The following is a 25,616-nucleotide window of genomic DNA, read 5'->3' as shown; positions in this document are numbered from 1 at the left end:
CTCTGATTACAGAGAGAAGGGCACCGAGAACCTTTGAAAAGATCCTTGAAGCTGTTGCTAGGCCAAACGGAAGAGCAACAAACTGGTAATGCTCGTCTAGAAAAGAGAATCTCAGAAACGGATAGTGATCTGGATGGATTGGAATATGAAGATATGCATCCTGTAAGTCTATTGTAGACATATAATGCCCTTGCTGAACAAAAGGAAGAATAGTCCTTATAGTCACCATTTTGAATGTTGGTATCCTTACATAACGATTCAATATTTTTAGATCCAGAACTGGTCTGAAGGAATTCTCCTTCTTTGGTACAATGAACAGATTTGAGTAAAACCCCAGACCCCGTTCCAGAACTGGAACTGGCACAATTACCCCAGCCGACTCTAGGTCTGAAACACATTTCAGAAACGCCTGAGCTTTTACTGGGTTTACTGGAATGTGTGAGAGAAAAAATCTTCTCACAGGCGGTCTTATCTTGAAACCTATTCTGTACCCTTGTGAAACAATGTTCTGAATCCAAAGACTTTGAATCAAATTGATCCAAACATCTTTGAAAAATCGTAACCTGCCCCCTACCAGCTGTGCTGAAATGAGGGCCGCACCTTCATGCGGATTTGGGAGCTGGTTTTGACTTTCTAAAAGGCTTGGATTTATTCCAGACTGGAGAAGGTTTCCAAATGGAAACTGTTCCTTTAGGGGAAGGGTCAGGCTTCTGTTCCTTATTCTGACGAAAGGAACGAAAATGATTAGCAGCCCTATATTTACCTTTAGATTTTTTGTCCTGAGGCAAAAAGGCTCCCTTCCCCCCAGTAACAGTTGAAATTATTGAATCCAACTGAGAACCATTTTATTACCTTGGAAAGAAAGAGAAAGCAACATTGACTTAGAAGTCATATCTGCATTCCAAGACTTAAGCCATAAAGCTCTTCTAGCTAAAATAGCTAAAGACATATACCTGACAAATTCTAACGATATAAAAAATGGCATCACAAACAAAGTTATTAGCATGTTGAAGAAGTTTAACAATGCTATAAGCATTATGATTTGACACTTGTTGCGCTAAAGCCTCCAACCAGAAGGTGGAAGCTGCAGTAACATCAGCCAAAGAAATAGCAGGTCTAAGAAGATTACCTGAACATAAATAAGCCTTCCTTAGAAAGGATTCAAGCTTCCTATCTAAAGGATCCTTAAAAGAAGTACTATCTGCCGTAGGAATAGTAGTACGTTTAGCAAGAGTAGAGATAGCCCCATAAACTTTGGGGATTTTTTCCCCAAAACTCTAATCTTTCAGATGGCAAAGGGTACAATTTCTTAAACCTTGGAGAAGGAGTAAATGAAGTACCCAGACTATTCCATTCCCTAGAAATTACTTCTGAAATAGCATCAGGAACTGGAAAAACTTCTGGAATAACTACATGAGGTTTAAAAACTGAATTTAAACACTTATTAGATTTAATATCAAGAGGACTAGACTCCTCCATATCTAATGCAATCAACACTTCTTTAAGTAAAGAACGAATAAACTCCATCTTATACAAATATGAAGATTTATCAGTGTCAATATCTGAGGCAGAATCTTCTGAACCAGATAGATCCTCATCAAAAATAGATAAGTCAGAATGATGGCGGTCATTTAAAAATTCATCTGAAATATGAGAAGTTTTAAAAGACCTTTTACGTTTACTAGAAGGAGGAATAACAGACAGAGCCTTCCGAATAGAATTAGAAACAAATTCTCTTACATTAACAGGAACATCCTGAACATTAGATGTTGAAGGAACAATAACAGGTAATGGATTATTAATAATAATATTATCTGCGTTAGATAGTTTATCATGACAATTAACACAAACTACAGCCGGAGGAACAGTTACCAAAAGTCTACAACAAATGCACTTAGCTTTGGTAGAACCAACATCAGGCAGCATCTTTCCAGAAGTAGATTCTGATCCAGGGTCAGGTAGTGACATCTTGCAATAGCGCTGCGGAATCTGTTGGCGCTCTACAAATACCTGATAATGATAATAATAATAATAATAATAATAATAATAATAATATGTAATAGAAAAAAACAACATATAAAGCAAAATTATCAAACTCCTTAAATGACAGTTTCAGGAATGGGAAAAAATGCAAAACAAAACAAGCCTCTAGAAACCAGAAGCAACTAAAAAGTGAGACTGAAATAATGTGAAAAAAACTGGCGCCAAGTATGACGCCCACATTTTTTTGGCGCCAAGAACGACTTCCATATTTTTTGGCGGCAAAATGTCTGCAACACACATACGTAAAAAATGACGCAACCACGTGAAAACGTCACAAATTTTTGCGCCAAAAAAACGCAATAAATTGAAGCCTTTTCTGCACCCGCGAGCCTAACAGCCCGCAATTTAGAAAAAAAGTCAATTGAAAATTTTTAAAGGTAAGAAAAATATAAATTCATATGCATTTTCCAAAAAACTGACAGTCTGAAAGAAGGAATACTGATTAACCTGAATCATTGCAAATATAAGTTTAAAACATATATTTAGAACTTTACATATAAAGTGCCCAACCATAGCTTAGAGTGTCATGAATAAAATAAGACTTACTTACCCTAAGACACTTATCTACATATAGTAGATAGCCAAACCAGTACTGAAACGAGAATCAGTAGAGGTAATGGTATATAAGAGTATATCGTCGATCTGAAAAGGGAGGTAGGAGAAGAAATCTCTACGACCGATAACAGAGAACCTATGAAATAGATCCCGTAGAGGAAGACCATGGTATTCAAATAGGCAAATACTCTCTTCACATCCCTCTGACATTCACTGCACTCTGAGAGGAAAACCGGGCTTCAGCCTGCTGCGAAGCGCATATCAACGTAGAAATCGAGCACAAACTTACTTCACACCTGCATGGGAGGCAAAGTTTGTAAAACTGAATTGTGGGTGTGGTGAGGGGTGTATTTATAGGCATTTTAAGGTTTGGGAAACTTTGCCCCTCCTGGTAGGAATGTATATAACCCATACGTCACTAGCTCATGGACTCTTGCCAATTACATAAAAGAAAAATATGCAAAGGAGGGGGGGATGGTTGATGGGGGCTTGCAATACACCAAGAAAAAAAAGGTAAAAATAAAAAAATTGCATTGCCATTATTAGCGAGAAACTCGTCCTTCTGATTATTGGGACACATAGGTTAAAGGGACAGTCTAGGCCAAAATAAACTTTCATGATTCAGATAGAGTATGTAATTTTAAACAATTTTCCAATTTACTTTTATCACCAATTTTGCTTTGTTCTCTTAGTATTCTTAGTTGAAAGCTTAACCTAGGAGTTTCATATGCTAATTTCTTGTACCTTGAAGGCCACCACTATTCAGAATGCATTTGAACAGTTTTTCACCACTAGAGGGTGTTAGTTCATGTATTTCATATAGATAACATTCTCCCTCAAGCAGATCTAGTGCCCTGCTATGCCCTTAAAATATCTTCATGTAAGAGATATGAGTCCCAACTACTGTCCACAGAGGAATTAACCTCACTAGTGCCAGGTCCTTCTAACCAAGAAGGAGGGTAGCACTTACGTGTGGATCTGGCTGTCAGACAGGAACAGCTTCATAGGTGTGACAGACACCACCACGTCTGTCAGGGACCTGTAGAAAAAGAAAAAGCAGAGTAACCAACCCTGGTTTTCTATAAAAGGGGAAGCATTGTTGTTAGAAATTAAGCAAGGGCCACCACGCCGCCTTCTAACTGCTAAAAGCCATCATTACTAAAGAGATTGACATGGACACATCATTGCCCCAATCCTTGCTTGCAGAGAAATGTACCCATTAAAGGATTAAATATCTTCTGACACCATCTTCGCACATCCTCCCTTGATAGAGGCAAAAGAGAATGACTGGGGATTATGGGTAAGGGAAGTGACATCTAACTGCACTGCTGGGGTGCTCTGTGCCTCTTCCTGCTGGCCAGGAGTTGGATATCCCACTAGTAATTGGAATGAAATAGTAGACTCTCCATGCCATAGGAAAAAAAATATTTTACAATACTTGCAAATCTTCATCCCCAAAAATTCTGGAACAATAATAAAGTATAATTTTGACGGTATCTTATCCAGACCATATTAAAACGTAATTTTCCCAATGCTAACCTACTTGTTGGAGGCGGATGTGGCTTGAGAGGCACAATGTTGCATATATGGTGTCAGTGTAAGATTGTAACCCCTTTTTCAAAAAACTTTGAATCTGTCTTTAAGAATATTCTAAGAGAATTCTTTATTCTAACTCCAGTAATCGCTTTATTAAATTATAAACCTAAAAACATTCTGTAAAATCAGATGGAGTCTACAAATTGGTTTAAAAAGTGCAAGACCATTGATTGCACTAAAAAAGAAAACACCTCAGACTCCATCTATTATGGAATGGATTCAAAATACCACAGACCTTCTCTTTCTATGGAAAAATACACTTACTATAGGAAAGGGAAATTACTTGTCTACCAAGATGTTCCATTTTATTGGGATATTCTAGAATCTGGTTCCCATCAACGTAGTTAAAGGGGCAGTCAGCTCAAAAACAGAATTTATGTTTACCTGATAAATTTCTTTCTCCAACGGTGTGTCCGGTCCACGGCTTCATCCTTACTTGTGGGATATTCTCTTCCCCTACAGGAAATGGCAAAGAGAGCACCCAGCAAGAGCTGTCCATATAGCTCCCCCTCTGGCTCCGCCCCCCAGTCATTCGACCGACGGTTAGGAGAAAAAGGAGAAACTATAGGGTGCCGTGGTGACTGTAGTGTATAAAGAAAGAAATTTTTCAAACCTGGTTAAAAACCAGTGCGGGCCGTGGACCGGACACACCGTTGGAGAAAGAAATTTATCAGGTAAACATAAATTCTGTTTTCTCCAACATTGGTGTGTCCGGTCCACGGCTTCATCCTTACTTGTGGGAACCAATACCAAAGCTTTAGGACACGGATGAAGGGAGGGAGCAAACCAGGTTACCTAAACGGAAGGCACCACGGCTTGCAAAACCTTTCTCCCAAAAATAGCCTCCGAAGAAGCATAAGTATCGAATTTGTAAAATTTGGCAAAAGTATGCAGAGAAGACCAAGTCGCTGCCTTACAGATCTGATCAACAGAAGCCTCGTTCTTGAAAGCCCATGTGGAAGCCACAGCTCTAGTAGAATGAGCTGTGATTCGTTCAGGAGGCTGCTGTCTGGCAGTCTCATAAGCCAATCGGATGATGCTTTTCAGCCAAAAAGAAAGAGAGGTAGAAGTAGCTTTCTGCCCTCTCCTCTTACCAGAATACACAACAAACAAAGATGATGGCTGTCTGAAATCCTTTGTTGCTTCTAAATAGAACTTTAAAGCACGGACCACATCTAGATTGTGTAACAAGCGTTCCTTCTTTGAAACTGGATTCGGACACAGAGAAGGAACAACAATTTCCTGGTTAATATTCCTGTTGGAAACGACCTTTGGAAGAAAACCAGGCTTGGTACGTAAAACTACCTTATCTGTATGGAATACCAGATAGGGAGAAGTACACTGCAAAGCAGATAATTCAGAAACTCTTCTAGCAGAAGAAATAGCAACCAAAAACAGAACTTTCCAAGATAGTAACTTAATATCTATGGAATGCATGGGTTCAAACGGAACCCCCTGAAGAACTGAAAGAACTAAATTTAGACTCCAAGGAGGAGTCATGGGTCTGTAAACAGGCTTGATTCTAACTAACGCCTGTACATCTGGCACTGCTGCCAGACGTTTGTGTAACAAAACAGACAGAGAAGATATCTGTCCTTTTAAGGAACTAGCTGACAAACCTTTATCCAGACCTTCTTGGAGAAAGGAAAGTATCCTAGGAATTTTAATTTTACTCCAAGGGAATCCCTTGGATTCACACCAACGGATATATTTTTGCCACATCTTATGGTAAATCTTCCTAGTTACAGGTTTTCTGGCTTGAACCAGAGTATCTATGACTGTATCTGAAAACCCACGCTTAGATAGAATCAAGCGTTCAATTTCCAAGCAGTCAGTTGGAGAGAGACTAGATTTGGATGTTCGAACGGACCTTGTACTAGAAGATCCTGCCTCAAAGGTAGCTTCCATGGTGGAGCCGATGACATATTCACCAGGTCTGCATACCAAGTCCTGCGTGGCCACGCAGGGGCTATTAGAATCACCGAGGCCTGCTCCTGTTTGATCCTGGCTACAAGCCTGGGAAGGAGAGGAAACGGTGGAAATACATAAGCTAGGTTGAACGACCAAGGCGCCACTAATGCATCCACCAGTGTCGCCTTGGGATCCCTGGATCTGGACCCGTATCGAAGAACCTTTGCGTTCTGGCGAGACGCCATCAGATCCATATCTGGAATGCCCCATAGTTGAGTTAACAGGGCAAAAACCTCCGGGTGGAGTTCCCACTCCCCCGGATGAAAAGTCTGACGACTCAAATAATCCGCCTCCCAGTTGTCCACTCCTGGGATGTGAATTGCAGATAGGTGGCAGGAGTGATCCTCCGCCCATTTGATGATCTTGGATACCTCTCTCATCGCTAAGGAACTCTTTGTTCCCCCCTGATGATTGATGTACGCTACAGTCGTCATGTTGTCCGACTGGAACCTTATGAATTTGGCCTTTGCTAGGTGAGGCCACGCCAGGAGCGCATTGAATATAGCTCTCAGTTCTAAAATGTTTATCGGGAGAAGAGACTCTTCGAGACCATAGACCTTGAGCTTTCAGAGAGTCCCAGACCGCACCCCAGCCTAAGAGACTGGCGTCGGTCGTGACAATGACCCATTCTGGTCTGCGGAAACTCATTCCTTGAGACAGGTGATCGTGAGACAACCACCAGCGGAGAGAATCCCTGGTTACCTGGTCTACTTGAATCTGGGGAGACAAGTCTGCATAGTCCCCACTCCACTGATTGAGCATGCACAGTTGTAATGGTCTTAGATGAATTCGAGCAAAAGGAACTATGTCCATTGCTGCAACCATCAATCCTACTACTTCCATGCACTGAGCTATGGAAGGCTGAAGAATAGAGTGAAGAACTTGACAAGCGTTTAGAAGCTTTGACTTTCTGACCTCTGTCAGGAAGATCTTCATTTCTAAAGAATCTATTATTGTTCCCAAAAAGGGAACTCTTGTTGACAGAGACAGGGAACTCTTTTCTACGTTCACCTTCCACCCGTGAGATCTGAGAAAGGCTAGAACAATGTCTGTATGAGCCTTTGCTTTGGAAAGGGACGACGCTTGGATTAGAATGTCGTCTAGATAAGGTGCTACAGCAATGCCCCTCGGTCTTAGAACCGCTAGAAGGGACCCTAGCACCTTTGTGAAAATTCTGGGAGCAGTGGCTAAACCGAACGGAAGAGCCACGAACTGGTAATGTTTGTCCATGAAGGCAACCTCAGGAACTGATGATGATCTTTGTGGATAGGAATATGCAGGTAGGCATCCTTTAAGTCCACGGTAGTCATATATTGACCCTCCTGGATTGTTGGTAAAATTGTCCGAATGGTTTCCATTTTGAATGATGGAACTCTGAGGAATTTGTTTAGAATTTTTAGATCCAGAATTAGCCTGAAAGTTCCCTCTTTTTTGGGAACTACAAACAGGTTTGAGTAAAAACCCAGACCTTGTTCCGCTGTTGGAACTGGGTTTATCACTCCCATTTTTAATAGGTCTCCTACGCAATGTAAGAATGCCTGTCTCTTTATCTGGTCTGAAGATAATCGAGACATGTGGAACCTTCCCCTTGGAGGAAGTTCCTTGAACTCTAGAAGATACCCCTGAGAGACTATTTCTAGTGCCCAGGGATCCTGAACGTCTCTTGCCCAAGCCTGAGCGAAGAGAGAAAGTCTGCCCCCTACTAGATCCGGTCCCGGATCGGGGGCTACCCCTTCATGCTGACTTGGTAGCAGCAGCAGGCTTCTTGGCCTGTTTACCCTTGTTCCAGCCTTGCAATGGTTTCCATGCTGGCTTAGGCTGGGAAGAGTTGCCTTCTTGTCTGGAGGCCGCAGAGTTAGGATTCGGTCCGTTCCTGAAATTGCGAAAGGAACGAAAATTAGATTTGTTCTTAGCCTTGAAAGGCCTATCCTGTGGGAGGGCATGTCCCTTTCCACCAGTAATGTCTGAAATAATCTCTTTCAATTCCGGCCCGAAAAGGGTCTTACCCTTGAAAGGAATATTAAGCAATTTATTCTTGGACGACACATCCGCCGACCATGATTTCAGCCAAAGCGCTCTGCGCGCCACTATTGCAAACCCTGAATTTTTCGCCGCTAACTTAGCCAATTGGAAAGCGGCATCCAAAATAAAGGAATTAGCCAACTTTAGTGCGTGAATTCTGTCCATGACTTCATCATATGGAGTCTCTTTTTGGAGCGAATTTTCTAGTTCCTCGAACCAAAAATACGCTGCCGAGGTGACAGGAATAATGCACGAGATTGGTTGAAGCAGGAAGCCTTGCTGAACAAATATCTTTTTTTAGCAATCCTTCCAATTTTTTATCCATAGGATCTTTAAAAGCGCAACTGTCCTCAATAGGAATAGTTGTGCGCTTAGCTAACGTTGACAATGCCCCCTCAACCTTAGGAACCGTTTGCCATGCGTCCCTTCTGGGGTCAACAATGGGGAACATTTTCTTGAATATAGGAGGTGGAACAAAAGGTATACCTGGCTTTTCCCACTCCTTAGTCACTATATCCACCACCCGCTTGGGTATCGGAAAGGCATCAGCGTGCACTGGGACCTCTAAGAATTTGTCCATCTTGCACAATTTCTCTGGAATTACCAAAGAATCAGTCGTCAAGAGTAGTTAGGACCTCCTTAAGCAGGGCGCAGAGATGTTCTAACTTAAATTTAAATTTTACGACATCAGTGTCTGCCTGCTGAGAAACTTTTCCTTAATCAGAAATTTCCCCCTCAGACAGGCCCTCCCTCACTGCCAATTCAGATTGATGTGAGGGTATAACTGATAAATTGTCCTCAGCGCCAACCTGCTCGTCTTCTGTATTTAAAACTGAGTTGTCACGCTTTCTAGGGTAGGATGGCAGTTTGGATAACAGATTTGCTATTGAATTATCCATTACTGCTGTTAACTGTTGCATAGTAACAAGCATTGGCGCGCTAGATGTACTAGGTATCGCCTGCGCGGGCAAAACTGGTGTTGACACAGAAGGAGAGGATGAGGAACTATCCCCACTACCTTCATTAGAAGAATCATCTTGGGCAATCTTATTCAATGTGGCAGTACTGTCCATACTTTGCTTGGACGCTATGACACAATTTGCACAAACATTAATTGGGGGAACCACCTTGGCTTTCATACACACAGAACATAAGCCATCTGAAGGTATAGACATGTTAGACAGAATTTGGCAGGCTAATAATGCAATAAAAGTGTTTTTAAAGAAAAGCGTTACTGTCCCTTTAAATAATAAACAGGCACACTTTATTTCTGATATATTGAAAAACAATGAAGGCAATGTCCGATTTTTACAAAATTTTTACCCCAGAGTCCTAATGCCCTGAAAGTATTGCACACCAAGTTTCAAGACTTTAACCCTTAAAATGAGCAAACCGGAGCTATTTGTTCAATTAGACAATTTTAGTACACTACAATCGCAGCCACAGCCTTGCTGCGGCTTTTTACCTTCCCTGAGAGTTGTTCAGCAATGAAATAAACCTTCCAGAGTCCGTTTTAGGATGCCACAGGACCCCTCACATGAAGCTGCATGCACTGCCATGAAAGTAAACTGCGCAATTGAGGCGCGAAAACGGGGCTTCCTTCCTCTGCATACCAGAGTGAAGGGGCCTTCCTGACTGAAATAGCCGTCTAACTCAATGCCAGGCGATAAAAAACGTTCCCAAAGTGCTTTTAAGTGCACAAAACACTCTAAATGCCATTAAAATATGAAATAAAACAATCGATTTAGCCCACAATAGTGTCAACCAGTGTATAGCCCATTTGTAAGCCTTAATCTGTTATGAGTCTGAGAAAATGGCTTACTTACCCCTTAAGTGAAAAATGACAGTCTTCTACCATTAGCATGTCTTGTTAGAAATATGACTGATCATACCTTGAGCAGAAAAGTCTGCAAACTGTTCCCCCCAACTGAAGTTCTCTGGGCTCAACAGTCCTGCGTGGGAACAGCAATTGATTTTAGTTACTGCTGCTAAAATCATACTCCTCTTTAAACAGAACTCTTCATCCTTTTCTGTTTTAGAGTAAATAGTACAAACCGGTACTATTTTAAAATAACAAACTCTTGATAGAAGAATAAAAAACTACAACTAACACCACATACTCTTTACCATCCCCGTGGAGATGCTACTTGTTCAGAGCGGCAAAGAGAATGACTGGGGGGCGGAGCCAGAGGGGGAGCTATATGGACAGCTCTTGCTGGGTGCTCTCTTTGCCATTTCCTGTAGGGGAAGAGAATATCCCACAAGTAAGGATGAAGCCGTGGACCGGACACACCAATATTGGAGAAAATGTTTATTGTTTTAAAAGATAGATTTTTTTATCCATTCCCCAGTTTTACACAGAAAAAAAAAATAGTTATATTAATACACTTTAACCTATGATTACCTTGTTTCTAAGCATCTTCTGACTGCCCCCTGATCACATGACATGACTATCTATTGACCTGCATTTAAGCCAATTAGTGCTATGTTAGAATCCACGGGTCGTCAGCACAATGTTATCTATAAGGCTCACATGAACTAGCTTCCCCTGATGTGAAAAACAAATACAAAAGCATGTGATCGTGGGGCTGTCTTTAGGAATTTAGAAAGAGACAGAAATTTAGAGGTTTAAAGGTTATAATGTATGTTAATATAACATGTTTTTTTTTTTTTTTGCAAAGCTGGGGAATGGGTAGTAAAGGCATTATCTATCTTTTTAAACAATAAAAAAAAATTGTGTTGACTGTCCCTTTAAAGGGACAGTCTAATCCAAAAAAAACTTTCATGATTCAGATAGGGCATGTCATTTTAAACAATTTTCCAATTTACTTTTATCACCAATTTTTCTTTGTTCTCTTGGTATTCTTAGTTGAAAGCTTAACCTAGGAGGTTCATATGCTAATTTCTTAGACCTTGAAGGCCGCCTCTTAAGAATGAATTTTAACAGGTTTTTCACCACTAGAGGGTGTTAGTTCATGTTTTTCATATAGATAACACTGTGCTCGTGCACGTGAAGTAACCTGGGAGCCATCACTGATTGGCTAAACTGCAAGTCTGTCAAAAGAACTGAAATAAAGGGGCAGTTTGCAGAGGCTTAGATACAAGATAATCACAGAGGTAAAAAATATATAAATATAACTGTGTTGGTTATGCAAAACTAGGGAATGGGTAAACAAGGGATTATCTATCTTTTAAAACAATAACAATTCTGGTGTAGACTGTCCCTTTAAGACCCATATTTAGATGAACTTTAGGATTGGCCATTCTTTCCCATCCACCCAGCGTCTCCTTTTTCCTTTCTTCTTGCTTTGCTCTTTCACTTTCTGTAGACAACCCAGGGTTTTGATCTAGGCCCATTTTGTTATAGTTCATGCCACCATGTGACCGTCAGATGTATGCCAAATAAGATCGGGGAGGGGGGAAATCACATTCTTAACAACATTTGCATTATTTACACACAACCTGAGCAGTCATTAGGAATTGTTTGTATTGAATGGAACTTGGATCATCATAACATTAGGATTATCAGCCACTTTGGACCCTATCGAGGACACCAGCAATTGAATTTTAACTGACTTTCACTAATCTCATTCAGGACTTTTTTTATATTATCATTGATGATTTTGTATTTTTATTTTTCTTGGAATTTAGTATTTGTATATTTGAATCTTTTGTATTTTTAGGATATTACTTGATTAGGAAATTGTAATCTACTAGCATTGTTAATTTCATTTCACTTAACTATTTCATTACCGCTGAGAAAACAAAGGAGCGATACACATTTTTTCTATCAGGAATCCCTTTACATCTTAAACAAAAGCGCAGACTTTTGTGATTTCCAGTTAGCGTAAGATTGTCTTATTTTCATATTCGTTAGGATAGAATTACTTTTATATATTTTTTGCACAAATTTGGAGCACTTATTCACAAAGAAGTTTCTTTGTTTTGGTTCACTGATTTTTTGAATATTGTGATTTTTTGAACTGTGTATTATATCATATTTTTCACTCATCAGATCATATTTTTTCACTTTTTGTATACTCAGTCACCAGATATTTGTGACCCCAATTTTACTCTTACAGCCAACGGAATTTACTGTTCCTACTAGTAGTATGTAGGAATTTTAGAAGTCACTTATACTTCAATTTCTTATTTTGAGTTATCAAATTCTTACCTATAACTAGTTTAAGGCTCCTTAAGGATTGACACTATCTACTGAGATAAGTAGTCCAAACCTATACTTGCAGCTATACGCTCAGATTTTATACTTCTGAAAGAATTTTTAGATTGTAATTTTTATTGTATTTTTATTGTGTTGTTATTACATATATGTGATGGGTTTGATTGTTTGACAACCCCTATTGATTAAAAGGAATTTTTAACAGATATCTATTGTACATTTTTAAGTTTGGTTTCCTGATCACTATTTGATCTTTATTAGCCCTGTGATATACCTTAGCCTTTTTTGGCGCTCCTATATATATCAAACTGTCGCAATTCATTAGATCTGATAGGGGATCTTCTTTATAGTGTAGCAGGTATATTATTATTATTCATTTCTGTTGTTAACAGTCATTACAAAATTGGTTCTAAATGCTTCTCTAGGATCCCATCTGTACAGAATAACCAGATCTGTATGGCTTTGTCATTGTTTTGGTAATTAGAAGGCCACTATTTGCAGCTGCACATCACACTTCTGAAAGAGGACTTTTGTTAAAAATGATGCAAATGACCCAGGGCCCATTTGGTATAGCATAACTGCCTGGATGTTCAAAATTGACCTAAACACTATAAATATTTTTAAAAGTAGACTACCCAAGTGGTCAGTGGTCACTCTTCATTTTACTTAAGTCATTGGTCACTCAGTGGTCACTGGTTACTCAGTGATCACTCTTTATTTTCCTTAAGTCATCTGTCACTCAGTGGTCACTGGTTACCCAGTGATCACTCTTTATTTTCCTTAAGTCATCTGTCACTCAGTGGTCATCAATAACTCAGTAGTCACTGAATAAACACTAATCACTCAGTGATTACTGGTCATTCAGTGGTCATGGTCACTCAGTAGTCACTGGTCATTAGTGGTTTACAGTCCCTTCACAGTCAATGGTTACTCTATTGTCAAGATCCTTCCATGGTTAAACAATCACAAGTAATTCCAATGGTCGCTAAAAAAACACCAGCCTCTGCGGTCACCAATAAATACATGTCATTTATTTAAAAAAAAATGTTTTAATAAACCACACAAACAAAATAACATCATTTTGTATCATAGCTGCAATAAATCTATATTAAAAATTATTAGAAGGGACATAAAACATTTTTTTATTTTATAATTCAGGTAGAACATGTGGTTTTTTTTTTATCTCATTTATTTATATTTCAACAGTGTATACAAGTAACAAAAAGCAAAAAATAAATTAAACATTTTCCATTCACCTTACAATGTATCAAAAATTCTTTGCAAATCATAACAGGAGAACATGACTTAAAAAAACAACAACAAAAAAAAAAAAAAACAATTCCTTGGAGCCTATAGTTTCATGATTATAATATACAAAAAAAGAAAACTAGGCATTTATATTTTAAATATTTACATCCTGTCCTCTTTAGTTAAGAGCTACACTATTGAACCTTTCCCCTCTAACCTAAAAATAAAAAAAATAAAAAATAAAAATAAAATAAAAATTTATTAATCTATGTATGACAGAGTGAGAAACGGCAATTGTTGGTACTTCAGCCCTTTATAAGAGGGCGAGCCCCATTAAACAATAAAGTCACAAAAAGGTTCACCTTAAGGGGGGATATTGTCAGTATGATCCTATTCAGGTAAAATTAATTATCTTAACCCGCCTTGGGCTGAATTTCAAGGACAACCAAAAAACAGACAGACAAGCAAAACACACAAAAAAAAAAAAAAAAAAAAAAAAACAACAAAAAACAACCAAAAAAAAACAAACAAAATTCCCACCCTCTCCCCCCCTCCGCCTACCATATGCCGAGAAGGACTAATTCTGAGTTTTGAAATGGAAAGATCATATATTCAATTTCATTCTCCGAAAGTGTTTTAATATAAACTGCCCATTTATTAAAAAAGTTCTTTATATCCTCTTCATTGTCTATATCTGCATCTTTTTGCTCTAGTATGCATTGTTTTTTTCAGACAATTCTGAATTTCAGAAACACTAGGGACAGAGCGCATTTTCCATTTTTTCCCTATCAGATATCTACAGGGAGTGCAGAATTATTAGGCAAATGAGTATTTTGACCACATCATCCTCTTTATGCATGTTGTCTTACTCCAAGCTGTATAGGCTCGAAAGCCTACTACCAATTAAGCATATTAGGTGATGTGCATCTCTGTAATGAGAAGGGGTGTGGTCTAATGACATCAACACCCTATATCAGGTGTGCATAATTATTAGGCAACTTCCTTTCCTTTGGCAAAAGGGGTCAAAAGAAGGACTTGACAGGCTCAGAAAAGTCAAAAATAGTGAGATATCTTGCAGAGGGATGCAGCACTCTTAAAATTGCAAAGCTTCTGAAGCGTGATCATCGAACAATCAAGCGTTTCATTCAAAATAGTCAACAGGGTCGCAAGAAGCGTGTGGAAAAACCAAGGCGCAAAATAACTGCCCATGAACTGAGAAAAGTCAAGCTTGCAGCTGCCAAGATGCCACTTGCTACCAGTTTGGCCATATTTCAGAGCTGCAACATCACTGGAGTGCCCAAAAGCACAAGGTGTGCAATACTCAGAGACATGGCCAAGGTAAGAAAGGCTGAAAGACGACCCCCACTGAACAAGACACACAAGCTGAAACGTCAAGACTGGGCCAAGAAATATCTCAAGACTGATTTTTCTAAGGTTTTATGGACTGATGAAATGAGAGTGAGTCTTGATGGGCCAGATGGATGGGCCCGTGGCTGGATTGGTAAAGGGCAGAGAGCTCCAGTCCGACTCAGACGCCAGCAAGGTGGAGGTGGAGTACTGGTTTGGGCTGGTATCATCAAAGATGAGCTTGTGGGGCCTTTTCGGGTTGAGGATGGAGTCAAGCGCAACTCCCAGTCCTACTGCCAGTTTCTGGAAGGCACCTTCTTCAAGCAGTGGTACAGGAAGAAGTCTGCATCCTTCAAGAAAAACATGATTTTCATGCAGGACAATGCTCCATCACACGCGTCCAAGTACTCCACAGCATGGCTGGCAAGAAAGGGTATAAAAGAAGAAAATCTAATGACATCGCCTCCTTGTTCACCTGATCTGAACCCCATTGAGAACCTGTGGTCCATCATCAAATGTGAGATTTACAAGGAGGGAAAACAGTACACCTCTCTGAACAGTGTCTGGGAGGCTGTGGTTGCTGCTGCACGCAATGTTGATGGTGAACAGATCAAAACACTGACAGAATCCATGGATGGCAGGCTTTTGAGTGTCCTTGCAAAGAAAGGTGGCTATATTGGTCACTGATTTTTTTTTGTTTTGTTTTTGAATGTCAGAAATGTATATTTGTGAATGTTGAGATGTTATATTGGTTTCACTGGTAAAAATAAATAATTGAAATGGGTATATATTTGTTTTTTGTTAAGTTGCCTAATAATTATGCACAGTAATAGTCACCTGCACACACAGATATCCCCCTAAAATAGCTATAACTAAAAACAAACTAAAAACTACTTCCAAAACTATTCAGCTTTGATATTAATGAGTTTTTTGGGTTCATTGAGAACATGGTTGTTGTTCAATAATAAAATTAATCCTCAAAAATACAACTTGCCTAATAATTCTGCACTCCCTGTAGTAGCTAAGATAGAAGTGGACACCAGCTTATCGTTTGGATGACGATCATTTGAGTTATCAAGACATAATATAATCTGGTATAGAGAAAGGGTTATTGGGGAAATTTTCACCACAAAGTTCAGCCAGTATTCTAATTTATACCATACTCTTCTGATTTTTGGGCAGAACCAAAACATGTGTTCAAGATCCGCTGCTGGGAATGAACATTTAGGACATCTGTCAAATTCCGAATTATGAACCCTGTGGCCCTTCTCCGCATGTGGTTTTAAACAACTTTTCAATTTACTTCCATTATCTAATTAGTTTTGTTCTCTTGCTATCCTTTGTTGAAAAGGATAAGGCTTGGGAGCTGCTGACTGGTGGATGCACATATATGCCTCATGTGATAGGCTAACCCAACGTGTTAGCTAGCTCCCAGCAGTCAATTTCTGCTTCTTCAGCAAAGGATACCAAATGAATGAAGCAAATTAGATAATGGAAGCAAATTTGAAAGTTGTTTAAAATTGTATTTTCTATATGATTAATGAAAGGAAGAAAATGGGTTTCATGTCCCTTTAAGATAAAATGGGTGTCTAAGACAAACCACTTACCTTTGTTTTTTTGTATACTTAAAAGCCTGCTGGTTACACCCAGTAACCTTGATAGCTGCTTGGAGTTTAGTTTCCATCCATGGCTCAGTTTCTCTGTCACAAACTTCCTGATCATTGCTAACCACCCAGAATCCTCTTGTAGAGTTGAGGCATTAGCCATGAACACCATGATGTCACACAATGTTAAATTTAATAGAAGATGATCCAGGCCATTATGTAAAATTAAGCCATCTTTGATACTAAAAAACAAACATATGAAAGAGAATTTGTATTGTGTATAAAGCACATGCAGAAAATTGCATATGAATACAAGACAACTGTTTTAAAAAGGGACATTAAACACTTTGAGATGGTCATATAAAATGATAAATCATATATATATATATATATATATATATATATATATATATATATATATATATATATATATATATATATATATATATATATATATATATATATAAACAACTCTGCAATATACTTTCATTATTTATTTTATCCCCTTTTCCTGTAAATCCAATCTGAAATTGTGTTCCTGTTAGAAACGGAAGTGCAGAACACTGTTATATTCCACACAGCCATTGGCTGCACACTCTAATGACCTATTTATAACTGTCTCTAATTGGCCACAGCAAAGAAGGTAACCTAAGTTACAACATGGCAGCTCCTATTGTTTTATAGACACTAAAACTTTAAAATTATTTTGTCAATGTTTAAAATAACTAATGAAACTTTAAAAAATACATCTACATGTTATTCTCAGACTTCTCTTTTTTTTTTAAATGCATCATACTGTCTAGCATGTATTTAGTGTTTAATGTCCCTTTAAGACTGCTCTGCACTGCTCATACAATTTAACCTGGATCATATTATAGGATGCACTCATTCATGTTCTACAATTTCATGCTGCGCAAAAGCCTAAACTAAACTTGGATTACTTATACAATTTTTAAAAAACTTTTCAATTTTCTTCTGTTTTATATTAAAGGGACAGTCTTCTTAAATGTTTTGTTAAAAAAAAATAGATAACACGTTTACTACCCATTCCCCAGCTTTGCACAACCAACATTGTTATATTAATAAATCATATAACGTCTAAAACTCTAATTCTCAGCCCCTGTAGGCCTCCTTTATCTCAGTCCATTTTAATAGCTTTTCACAGCAAAACAGTGCTAGTTCATGTGTGGCATATAGATAACACTGTGCTCGCTCCTGTGGAGTTACAAATGAGTCAGCACTAATTGGCTAAAATGCAAGTTTGTAAATAGCATTGAGATAAGGGGGCAGTCTGCAGAGGCTTAGATACAAGGTTATCAGAGAGGTAAAAAGTGTATTAATATAACAGTGTTGGTTATGCAAAACGGGAATGGTTAAAGGGACATGAAACACACATTTTTTCTTTCATGATTCAGATAGAGAAATTAATTTTAAACAACTTTCCAATTTACTTCTATTATTTAATCTGCTTCCTTCTCTTGTTATCCTTTGCTGAAAGGTTTATCTAGGCAAGCTCAGGAGCAGCAGAGAACCTAGGTTCTAGCTGTTGATTGGTGGCTGCATATATATACTGATTCTCATTCACTCACCCATGTGTTCAGTTAGAAACCAGTAGTGCATTGCTACTCCTTCAAAAAATGATACCAAGAGAATGAAACAAATTAGATGATAGGAGTAAATTAGAGAGTTTTTTAAAATTGTATTCTCTATCTGAATCATGAAAGAAACATTTTGGGTTTCATGTCCCTTTAATAAAAGGTATTATCTATATTTAAACAAACATTTTCAAGTAGACTGTCCCTTTCTTTAGGTCTCCTTGATAGAGAATTAGCTCCTTTTTCATCACCACATACTAAAGTAGTCTCAAATGTGTTCACGTCTCCTAAGATATTATAAATACTATTTTGAAAAAGGCTCCAATTTACTTCTAATATAAAAATTACTTTGTTCATATGGTATTCTTTGTTGAACAGATACCTAGGTAGGTAGGGTACACATGTACAGAGCACTACATGGCAGGAAAAAGTATGCATAACATTCTTGCAAAACTGCTGCCATATATGCTGTAGACACGTGCACGCTCCTGAGTTTACCTCCCTTCTTTTCAACAAAAGACACCAATAAAATAAAGAAAACATGATAAAAGAAAATTAGAAAGTTGTTTCAAATTGTATTCTTTATCTGAATCATGAAAGAAAAAAAAAATTGGTTTATGTCCCTTTAACAATGGAGATCAAGAGAAGAGGTAATTTTGACAACTGAAGTAAATTTAATATATATATATATATACATACATACATACGCGTATATATATATATATTTATTATTGTACACTTTATCTGGGTTATGAAAGTAAAGTGACAGTAAAGTCAAAATTAAACTTATGATTCAGACACACTGTGTAACTTTAAACAACTTAATTTACTTTTAAGATCCAATTTACTTTGTTCACTTGTTTGCCTTTGTTGAAAAGCATACCAAGGCTAGGTAGGCTCAGGAGCAGCATTGCGCCACTGAAAGCTAGCTGCTGATTGGTGGCTTCACATATCTGCCTTTTGTCACTGGCTCTCAGGGTGTTCAGCTAGCTCTCAGTAGTACACTGCTGCTCCTTCAACATAGACCTCAATATAATGAAGCAAATTTAATAATAGAATTATATTGGGTAGTGGTTTAAAATGTTATGCTCTTTTTGAATCATGACAGAAAAATTTTGCGTTTCTTGTCTCCTTAAATTTGATCCGGAATGTTGGTGATATTTTAGATGGAGTTTAATTCATCAGTTGTAAAGAATTTCCGCTATAACTTACGTTTTAATATAGGTATGAAATTCAAATTATCTGTGCTTTCTGTTGCTGCCTCGTTTACATAGCTTTTTTATATCTACCATTTCAACCACTTAATAATATAAATTATATCACAACATAAAGCATTGCAAGAAATCTATGGATAACAACAAGAAAAATAACAATAAGCTCAAAGTAAAGAGAAAAAAAATACCATTTCTTTGTTTTTTTCTTCTGTTTGACTGTATCAAGTAAGGAGTATGGGAAATTGCTCATGAAATGATGCTTGAAATCTTTAAGGTAACTTTTCCGGAGCCATCCATCCTAAAGAAAAACAACACTTTAAACATAAAAATAAACTATGTTACATTCCATATGGATACACCTCCTCTAAAATCTGCAGCTAATTAGTTGGATTGTATATCAAAAGCCACAGCAAAGAAAAATGTTACTTGATGTCACATAGTTGGCAAATAACAAGCATCACCACCTACGATGGTTTGAGATTTCACTAAAAACTGGTGATTAAAACCAAAGTTGTAGATTTCCAGTTCACAGCATCTGGTGTTTTAAATTCAGTATTAACAAAATATCAATTACAAGGGACCACTAAATACAGTGGAACGGAATAATTGACAAATACACAACAAAAAGACATTGCAATAGCACTTGCTTTGAACTTGAAACCAATATTTGAGTACAATATTTTCTGGCAAATTTCAAAGTTAATTCAATTTTCCCTGTGTCTTGTGACAGCCATCAACCAATCACAAAATGCTTATACATATATACTGTACTGTATGCTCAGTAAGAGGCCTCAGAAAGTGTGCATATAAAAAAAATGTGCATGTTTTGATATATTCGAAAATTGCATGCTTTATCTGAATAGGTATACTTTAATTTTGACTTTAGTGGCCCTTTAAAAAGTATATTGAAATATGTTTTTTAGCCCTTTAAACCATTCTAGCCTAATCAAAAATTCTAATTCTTTAGATCAATTTTCCTACATAAATATATGTTTCTGTTAAACACATTAAAAAATGGGTTAAGCATAGTTAAATTTGTACTCAGGAGAGAAAATGTTGCAACTCGAAGAAGACATGGGAAGGGAACCAATCAAGAGTTACATTCACACACAGCCACCAATCATAGCTGTTGCATTTGGAACACTGACTGAAATAAGCATTCATGGGAGATAAAGGTGAGCATGGGTCAGCATCCTTGGGCCCCCAGATGTATTGGAACTACATTTCCCATGATGCTCAGACAGCCTATAGAGTGTTTCATCATCATTGGAAATGTAGTTCCAAAACATCTGGGAGTCCAAGGTTGCTAACCCCAGCATTAGAGCACATTATTACTGTTCTATTGCATATAAATGTGTGTTCAACCCATGTAGTTAAAAAATGTCAGCTCCAAAGCACCAATGCACTACTGGGAGCTAGCTGAACTCATAGGGTGATAATTACAAGAGATATGTGTGTGTAATCACCAATAAGCAGCTAGCTCCCAGTAGCGCATTGCTTCTCTAGAGCCTATCTAGGTATGCTTTTCAACAAAGGATACCAAAAAGGAGCAAAGCAAATCTCATTATTTAAGTAAAAAAAAAAAAGAATTTAGTATATTTCTGTTTCAGGCAAATTGTTAAGGTCTGACTACTTTGAATAAAAGAACAAAATGTCCTTTAAATGTTTCTTCACTTGAATGTGTTCCCAGTTATCTGTTTTACACTCTGTAGTCTATCAAACTGTTTATAAATAGATTCTTAACATTTATTTTGTCATTTAAAATAGCTGTTTTTCTGTTGAAACTACTAGCTATACTGAAGAAAAGCTATGTAAACAAGAGGCAGCAATCAAGTTTCCAGTTGGGGGAATTAAACATAGGCAATGACATTTTCCTTTTCAATTGCTCTCTCTAAATATTGCCCACTGTATATAGAGAAGGATGAGATAAAATGGCCTTATGTATAGAGAAAAAGAAAACATTAAGGGGTCTGTTATTTCTGCAGGCTCAAGCCATTACATGGCCATGCTTTTAAGAATGATGGATGGAGGCTTCAAACAGCCAAAAAAAATAAAAAATCATATAGAAAACTAAAAACTACATAGAGCAATTTCCCATACATTTTATACTCTGCAGCTACTATAATAAATCATTGGGAACTCAATTTTACAGTACAATGTCACTTTAAAGGGACAGTTTACTCAAAAAATGTTCCCCCCTTTAATCTGTTCCCAATTATTCACTTTAACCTGCTGGATTATATTAAATTGTTTACAAGTATTTTCTTTTCCCTTCTATTAGCATTTGAAATAGTTGATTTAGCCTGTGGTATCCCGCTCCTGAAAGTTTTTGGCCTCAAGGCCAAGCTGTGTTAACACAGCCAGTAGAAGAAATTACACTCCCAGTGGGGTATAGAAGAGATAAAAGGTAATAAAATGTTAATTTTCCATTGTTCTCTCCAAGTATTGGTAACTGGTTTACAGACAGATATAAGATAAAGCATTTATATGTACACAATGTGAAAGTAATGAGATCTGATCATACCTACAAGCTCAACCTATTTTATTAGGTTGTGGCTTCAAAATACAAAATCAGTTATTTAAACAAAACAGCCTTAAAAATAAAATCTCATACTCTGTAGCTTGTACAGAAAGTAATTGGAAACACATTAAGGGAAAAACAATGTTAAAGTATACTGTTCCTTTAAGCCACATGTTGAAAGAATAATGCATGTTTAGCATGTAAATATATCTTTGTTCAGCCCTTGATAGCATATTTAAAGGGACAGTCTAGTCAAAATTAAACTTTCATGATTCAGATAGGGCACGTCATTTAAAACAACTTTCCAATTTACTTTCATCATCAAATTTGCTTTGTTTTCTTGGTAATCTTAGCTGAAAGCTAAACCTAGGTAGGCTCACATGCTAATTTCTAAGCCTTTAAAGGCCACTTCCCATCTGAATGCATTTGACCGTTTTCACAGCAAGAGGGTGTTAGTTCATCTGTGCCATATAGATATCAGTGTGTTCACACCCGTGCAGTTATTTACGAGAGGGCACCGACTGGCTAAAATGCAAGTCTGCCAAAAGAACTGATATAAGGGGCAGTTTGCAGAGGCTTAGACACAAGCTAATCACAGAAGTAAAAAGTTCTTCTCATTTCTCTAGTTAAACACCCCCCCCCCCCGCCACCATCAAAAAAAAACCACAACACCTTGAAGACGAAAGAGTAAATCTGACAAACAAAAAGGCAATTGCTTCACAAGTATCACCTTTGTCAGCAACTTAAGCAACAGGTATTATAAACAAAACGTCTACCACCACTGGATAAAACACTAAAATGTACACCTTGGGCACCTTGCTTGGCAGCTTTTTGCTATTTAATAGTTATCTGAAAGTCAAAGGTGTTGTCAAAGTTCATGGTCAGCTGAAAAATACCATTATTTGTGTGGCTAACTACCATAAAAAGCCCTTAAATGTATGTAGATAAAGAGTGCAAAATACTTTAAAGGGATATGAAACCCACATTTTTTTTTCATAATTTAGATAGAGCATGAGATTTTAAACAACTTTCTAATTTACTTCTGTTATCAATTGTTTTTCAGTTTCTTGGTCTCTTTTGTTTAAAAGCAGGGACGTAATGCTTAGGAACTGGACCATTTCTGGATCACTATATTGCAGCAGTTTTGTAACAATGTTATCCAATTACAAGAGCACTAGATGGAAGCACTATTTCCTGCTATGTAGTGCTCCAGATGCCTAACTAGGTATCTCTTCAGCACAGTATATAATTGGAACGAAGAAAATTTGAAGACAGAATTAAATTGGAAACTTTTTTAGAATCGTATGCTCTGTCTGAATTACAAATTAAAAATTTGGGTTTCATATTCCTTTAAACAGCTTTGGTATAGTAGCAGGGAATGGTAAAATAAAGAACAAATATACTTTAATAAGAGACACAAATGCGGATTACACATTTTAGTGGCACACAAAGGAACAGCAAGGAAATTTCCTTGGAACTCTCATTTTTTTATTATACAAGCAACTGCATGGGCAATTAATAAGGCACAGCAATATAGTACTGGAATCAAGCTGAACATACAGAGTAATCCAATGACAAAAGGCATATGTGTGTAGTTGCCAATCATCTGCTAGCTCCTAGTAGCAGGGGCGAAGCTACAGAGGGTGCAGAGGACGTAATTGCGATTGGGCCCCCAAGGGTGGGGGCCCAGCTTAATTTTTTTTTTTTATAAAAAACGTTGACCTGCCACTGCCTGCACTGATGATATGTGTGACATGATGCTTCACTAGTGTCTCTGACTACAAGGGTTAGTGTTTCTGTGTTACACATTGGTGTTTGTGTGTATGTGTGTATGTATGTGACTGTGTGTGTGTGTATGTATTATTTATTTATAAAATATTTTACCAGGAAGGATACATTGAGATTTCTCTTGTTTTCAAGTATGTCCTGGGATGTATGTATGTATGTGACTGTGTGTGTATTTATGCATGTATGTGTGTATGTATGTGACTGTGTGTGTATTTATGCATGTATGTGTGTATGTATGTGACTGTGTGTGTATTTATGCATGTATGTGTGTATGTATGTGACTGTGTATTTATGCATGTATGTGTGTATGTATGTGATTGTGTATTTATGCATGTATGTGTGTATGTATGTGACTGTGTGTGTATTTATGCATGTATGTGTGTATGTATGTGACTGTGTGTGTATTTATGCATGTATGTGTGTATGTATGTGACTGTGTATTTATGCATGTATGTGTGTATGTATGTGACTGTGTATTTATGCATGTATGTGTGTATGTATGTGACTGTGTGTGTATTTATGCTTGTATGTGTGTATGTATGTGACTGTGTGTGTATTTATGCATGTATGTGTGTATGTATGTGACTGTGTGTGTATTTATGCATGTATGTGTGTATGTATGTGACTGTGTGTGTATTTATGCATGTATGTGTGTATGTATGTGACTCTGTATGTATTTATGCATGTATGTGTGTATGTATGTGACTCTGTATTTATGCATAGGGTATGTGTGTATGTGACTGTGTGTGTATTTATGCATGTATGTGTGTATGTATGTGACTGTGTATTTATGCATGTATGTGTGTATGTATGTGACTGTGTATTTATGCATGTATGTGTGTATGTATGTGACTGTGTATTTATGCATGTATGTGTGTATGTATGTGACTGTGTGTGTATTTATGCATGTATGTGTGTATGTATGTGACTGTGTATTTATGCATAGGGTATGTGTGTATGTGACTGTGTGTGTATTTATGCATGTATGTGTGTATGTATGTGACTGTGTATTTATGCATGTATGTGTGTATGTATGTGACTGTGTATTTATGCATGTATGTGTGTATGTATGTGACTGTGTATTTATGCATGTATGTGTGTATGTATGTGACTGTGTATTTATGCATGTATGTGTGTATTTATGCATGTATGTGTGTATTTATGCATGTATGTGTGTATGTATGTGACTGTGTATTTATGCATGTATGTGTGTATGTATGTGACTGTGTGTGTATTTATGCATGTATGTGTGTATGTATGTGACTGTATTTATGCATGTATGTGTGTATGTATGTGACTGTGTATTTATGCATGTATGTGTGTATGTATGTGACTGTGTGTGTATTTATGCATGTATGTGTGTATGTATGTGACTGTGTATTTATGCATAGGGTATGTGTGTATGTGACTGTGTGTGTATTTATGCATGTATGTGTGTATGTATGTGACTGTGTATTTATGCATGTATGTGTGTATGTATGTGACTGTGTGTGTATTTATGCATGTATGTGTGTATGTATGTGACTGTGTATTTATGCATGTATGTGTGTATTTATGCATGTATGTGTGTATGTATGTGACTGTGTATTTATGCATGTATGTGTGTATGTATGTGACTGTGTGTGTATTTATGCATGTATGTGTATGTATGTGACTGTGTGTGTATTTATGCATGACTGTGTGTATGTATGTGACTGTGTGTGTAGTTATGCATGTATGTGTGTATGTATGTGACTGTGTGTGTATTTATGCATGACTGTGTGTATGTATGTGACTGTGTGTGTATTTATGCATGACTGTGCATGTATGTGACTGTGTGTGTATTTATGCATGTATGTGTGTATGTATGTGACTTGTGTGTATTTATGCGTGTATGTATGTGACTGTGTGTGTATTTATGCGTGTATGTATGTGACTGTGTGTGTAGTTATG

The 25,616-nt window shown here is 37.4% G+C and overlaps 1 protein-coding gene across 1 annotated transcript in view; it reads right to left on the bottom strand.

Annotated features, from left to right (window-relative positions):
* The window catches only part of TEX10 (testis expressed 10), a 266,721-nt gene that overhangs the window by 196,030 nt on the left and 45,075 nt on the right, over window positions 1–25,616 (bottom strand). The window contains exons 4-5 of the mRNA XM_053714474.1: window positions 19,564–19,673; window positions 16,570–16,808 (exon numbers count right to left, since the gene is read on the bottom strand). Coding sequence (XP_053570449.1) covers window positions 16,570–16,808; window positions 19,564–19,673 — 349 coding nt within the window. The remainder of the gene's footprint in view (window positions 1–16,569; window positions 16,809–19,563; window positions 19,674–25,616) is intronic.

Source organism: Bombina bombina, chromosome 5, assembly GCF_027579735.1.
Source record: "Bombina bombina isolate aBomBom1 chromosome 5, aBomBom1.pri, whole genome shotgun sequence".
In the NCBI taxonomy this organism is placed as follows: domain Eukaryota; kingdom Metazoa; phylum Chordata; class Amphibia; order Anura; family Bombinatoridae; genus Bombina; species Bombina bombina.
The sequence above is the reverse complement of the archived record's forward strand: the minus strand, read 5'-3'. Positions and strand labels throughout refer to the sequence as shown.